The 3,596-nt window shown below is 27.8% G+C and overlaps 1 protein-coding gene across 7 annotated transcripts in view; it reads left to right on the forward strand.

Annotated features, from left to right (window-relative positions):
* The window catches only part of LOC105457592 (cytochrome P450 6k1-like), a 10,088-nt gene extending 6,522 nt beyond the window's left edge, over positions 1 to 3,566 (forward strand). For 3 of the 7 annotated variants that reach the window (XM_011702346.1, XM_011702344.1, XM_011702348.1), the window contains 3 exons: positions 315 to 490; positions 2,011 to 2,380; positions 3,134 to 3,531. In XM_011702346.1, the coding sequence (XP_011700648.1) occupies positions 322 to 490; positions 2,011 to 2,380; positions 3,134 to 3,476 (882 nt within the window). In that variant the 5' untranslated portion in view covers positions 315 to 321 and the 3' untranslated portion in view covers positions 3,477 to 3,531. Of the gene's footprint in view, positions 1 to 314; positions 491 to 2,010; positions 2,381 to 3,133 lie in introns of all 7 variants that reach the window. The other 4 variants (XM_011702349.1, XM_011702347.1, XM_011702343.1 and 1 more) reach the window with 3 other exon arrangements.
* Positions 3,567 to 3,596: the final 30 nt, after the last annotated feature.

Raw genomic sequence — 3,596 nt, forward strand, 5'->3', positions numbered from 1 at the left:
ACGTGTGCTCTTCCGATCTAGAATATTGTGCACAGAATATTTTCCTCTTAATTTCAAAGGATTCCTCTTGAGGCCATATACAAGAATAAAATCCTCTAAGATTTAGCGGATTCCACTAATAATAAAATTATTTTTTTTTGGGTGTTCAAAGAAATTACAAATATATGGTAATGTCTTGTTACATCATGAATTACATGTTTTATTCAGGACTTGTAAAAAAAATTTAGCTTTAGTAACACAGAAAAAACTAATATTTTTATAAAACTTTACTTAATGTTAATGTTTTAAAAGAATACTGTTTATTAAAATTTCAGATTCGCAATGGTACTTGCGGAATTAATCGGGACTTTCGTCGTTGCTCTAAGCATTGTATATATTTATTACAAGTTTGTGATATTTAATTTTTGGCGTAAAAAAGGTGTTTTTTATGTCGAACCTGTCGTACCAACTGGAAATATAACAGCTCTTGTAACTGGAAAAGCGCAATTAGGCGAGTATCTCTAAGTATTATTAAAATGCGTATTTGCAATAAATTCATATTTATTTTCAGGTGTGTAACTCTCAACATGTTTAATTAATTTAAATATTTAATTAAAATTTAAAAAAGAAAGTTAATATATTTCAAGGTATAATTGACTGGCAACTACAAATTTAATAGCAATATAGTAAATTAATTAGCTTTTATGCATGAAATTTTTATTAATTTTAAGAAAATATATAGGAAATAGGAATAGATATATAGGAAAAAGGAGCCGATTATTTTAACCTCAACATAGTTGTCAAGGTCATAAAGTGATATTCAGAAAGTCTTAGCTTTGTTAGAAAATCAGTAACAAAAAAATTATAAAAATTAACTAATTATTAAGTAATTATTCACTTTAGTGTGAACACCTCTAATGATTTTTGACTTTGACGTTATAAAAATCAAAGCAGGAGAGAGGTGTGAGTGGACCTCGCTTTGCGTGGTAAGTTGTAATTATCTTAATTGTTTTATAGGTTTTTATACTTTCTAAATTTTCTGAAGTGACTTTTCACTTTTGGGAGTAAATCTTATTCCAAAAGAGTGAAAATACTACTACTTAAGTGGCCGAGTGCAGTAGTATTTTTAATCTTTTAGAGTGAGATTTACTCCAGAAAATTTAGAGAGTAGGTTGACTTTTCACGTGAAGCGAAGTCCACGCCGCATCCATCTCTATTTTTGAAGCGAAACGAGATCTATAATTGTATTGTTCTACACGAGTTTTTGACTTTTTTTGCGAAACGAGGTCTATAATAGTACTATTCCGCATAACAATAATTTCTTAACGAGCAACGCACGAAAAAAAATTTTATAATTATCGTTAATTTTTACAACTATTTTGCTAATAACTTTTTAACAAAGGACGAGCGATAGCTAAAAACTTTTAAAGATCATGGCCTTCTCAGGGTTATGATATTCTCAGGATCATGACCTTGACAACATATGTCAAAGTGAATGAGAAGGGGGAATTACGAGGAGTTAATTATACAGTGCATGTCTTCCTTTTTTTATATATACGAACATTACAGATACGCGCCTCGCGCGTGCTACTTGATATTTTTTACATTTTACTGTGATTTGCTAATTGCTATTATATCACATCAATCCCAATTCATAAAATTGTCAAATTATGCAATGATAGCCGTTCACGAAGTAAGCAAAAGAATCAATTATCATTGCAGCGGAAAGAAGTCAATAATAAACTTTGAAACATTTGAGAGGCTTTTATAGATTCAAGTATCGATTTAACATTTTTGCTTCTTTTAGATAGAATTTACTTAATTATGTTTTTATGTTTTTTTTTTGTAACAATTGTATTAAACAATTGTATTAAAAATAAAAAATTACTATATCTTATTCATAATTTATTTTTATTCCTAATTATTAATACAAACTTCCATCTTTACAAAATTAATATTATACTGCTTATTGTATATTTTTACTTAAAATAAAAAATTACAGAATTAATTAAACAAAAAATTTTTTAATAGGTGTACTCTTCCATGATGTCTACATGAAATATAAGCATCATCGCGTTATTGGAATGTATTCGCTTTTTAAACCAAACTTGTTGATCTCCGATCTCGATCTTATTCGAACGGTGTTGACAAAGGAATTCGGAAGTTTCCATGATCGTGGAATGTACTGTAACGTAAAGATTGATCCATTGTCCAACCATTTGTTTTTTATATCTGGAAAAAAATGGAGAAATATGCGCGTCAAAATGACGCCCACTTTCACTTCGGGAAAAATAAAACAGATGTTTTTACTCTTAAAAGAGTGTGGCGAAGAACTCGCAAACTATCTGGAGAGCAAAGCACAGATGAGAAATTCCGTCGAGATGAAAGATATATTTGCAAGGTAAATTAATTATAAACAAACTGTCTTTTAATTAAAGAGTTCTTTGCACGTCAGATAATAGCACCTGCTTTATTAGAAGTAGAAGTTTTTATATAGGGAAAATATTGGAGATGAGAAAAGAATAAGCAGCGCATTCTCAAACAAATATCCTTTTAAAAATAAAAATTATTTTACCATTATAAAACTTATTATTACTTTAATAAAGTATCAAAATGTTATCTTCCAAGTATTCCAAATTATATGAAATATAACATATTAATTTTGTTACATTACAAACATTTTCTAAATTTGTCATATTTCAATGAATCAATCGAATCTTACAATCCAAAGATAAAAAACTATACGTTATTTAATTTTTAACCTAACAATTATGAATAATTTAAAATTAATAATTACATGTAATTAACAATTAATATTATTTAAAACTTTTACAAAACAAATTCAAAAATTTTTTATTGTCATAAATATCACAAAGATTTCTTTTATATGCTTAAAATAATCTTAATTACTTTTTTATATCTAAATTACTTTCTTGACTTCCATTTTGTAACTACTTTTTCTGGATCACTTTTTTAGTATTATTTATTCAGCATTTGTGTTTTAGTAGCCTTTTTTTATACGCATAAATTTATTTTCTCGTAAGTTAAGTTTCTCTTAATAGTTTCTTATAATTTCAAACGTTTTGCAAAGAAATTCGACAGAATCTGCTAAAGTGCATATATATTAAAAATTATATATTAATTTTATCAATAGATATACAACGGATGTAATTATGTCAACGGCTTTTGGTGTTAAATCTAATTGTATTAAAGAACCGAATAACGAGTATCGCATTCAGGGGAGAAGACTTTTTGACATAAATCCAATTTGGACCGCCCTGTTTGTGTTTGCGCCACAAATTATGGATACCTTTTCCATCCCCCTCACGTATCGAAACGTCAGCAGTTTTTATATGAATATGTTTCGAAAAAATGCAGAATACAGACAATCTCATAACATCATCAGACACGACTTTATGAATCTTCTAATTCAACTTATGAAGAGAGGCTATGTTGAACCTGATGACGAAAAAGAAACCATCAATATATCGTGTTAATATACATATTTATTTATATATTTTTAACAATAGTTTTTCTATCTTAAGTATTTACATACAGCGTGTGTAAAAAAGGTCAGAAACCTGAATAACTCGGAAAATATAAATTTTATAGAAAAA

This window comes from Wasmannia auropunctata, unplaced genomic scaffold (assembly GCF_000956235.1).
Source record: "Wasmannia auropunctata unplaced genomic scaffold, wasmannia.A_1.0 LD335201.1, whole genome shotgun sequence".
Taxonomy (NCBI): domain Eukaryota; kingdom Metazoa; phylum Arthropoda; class Insecta; order Hymenoptera; family Formicidae; genus Wasmannia; species Wasmannia auropunctata.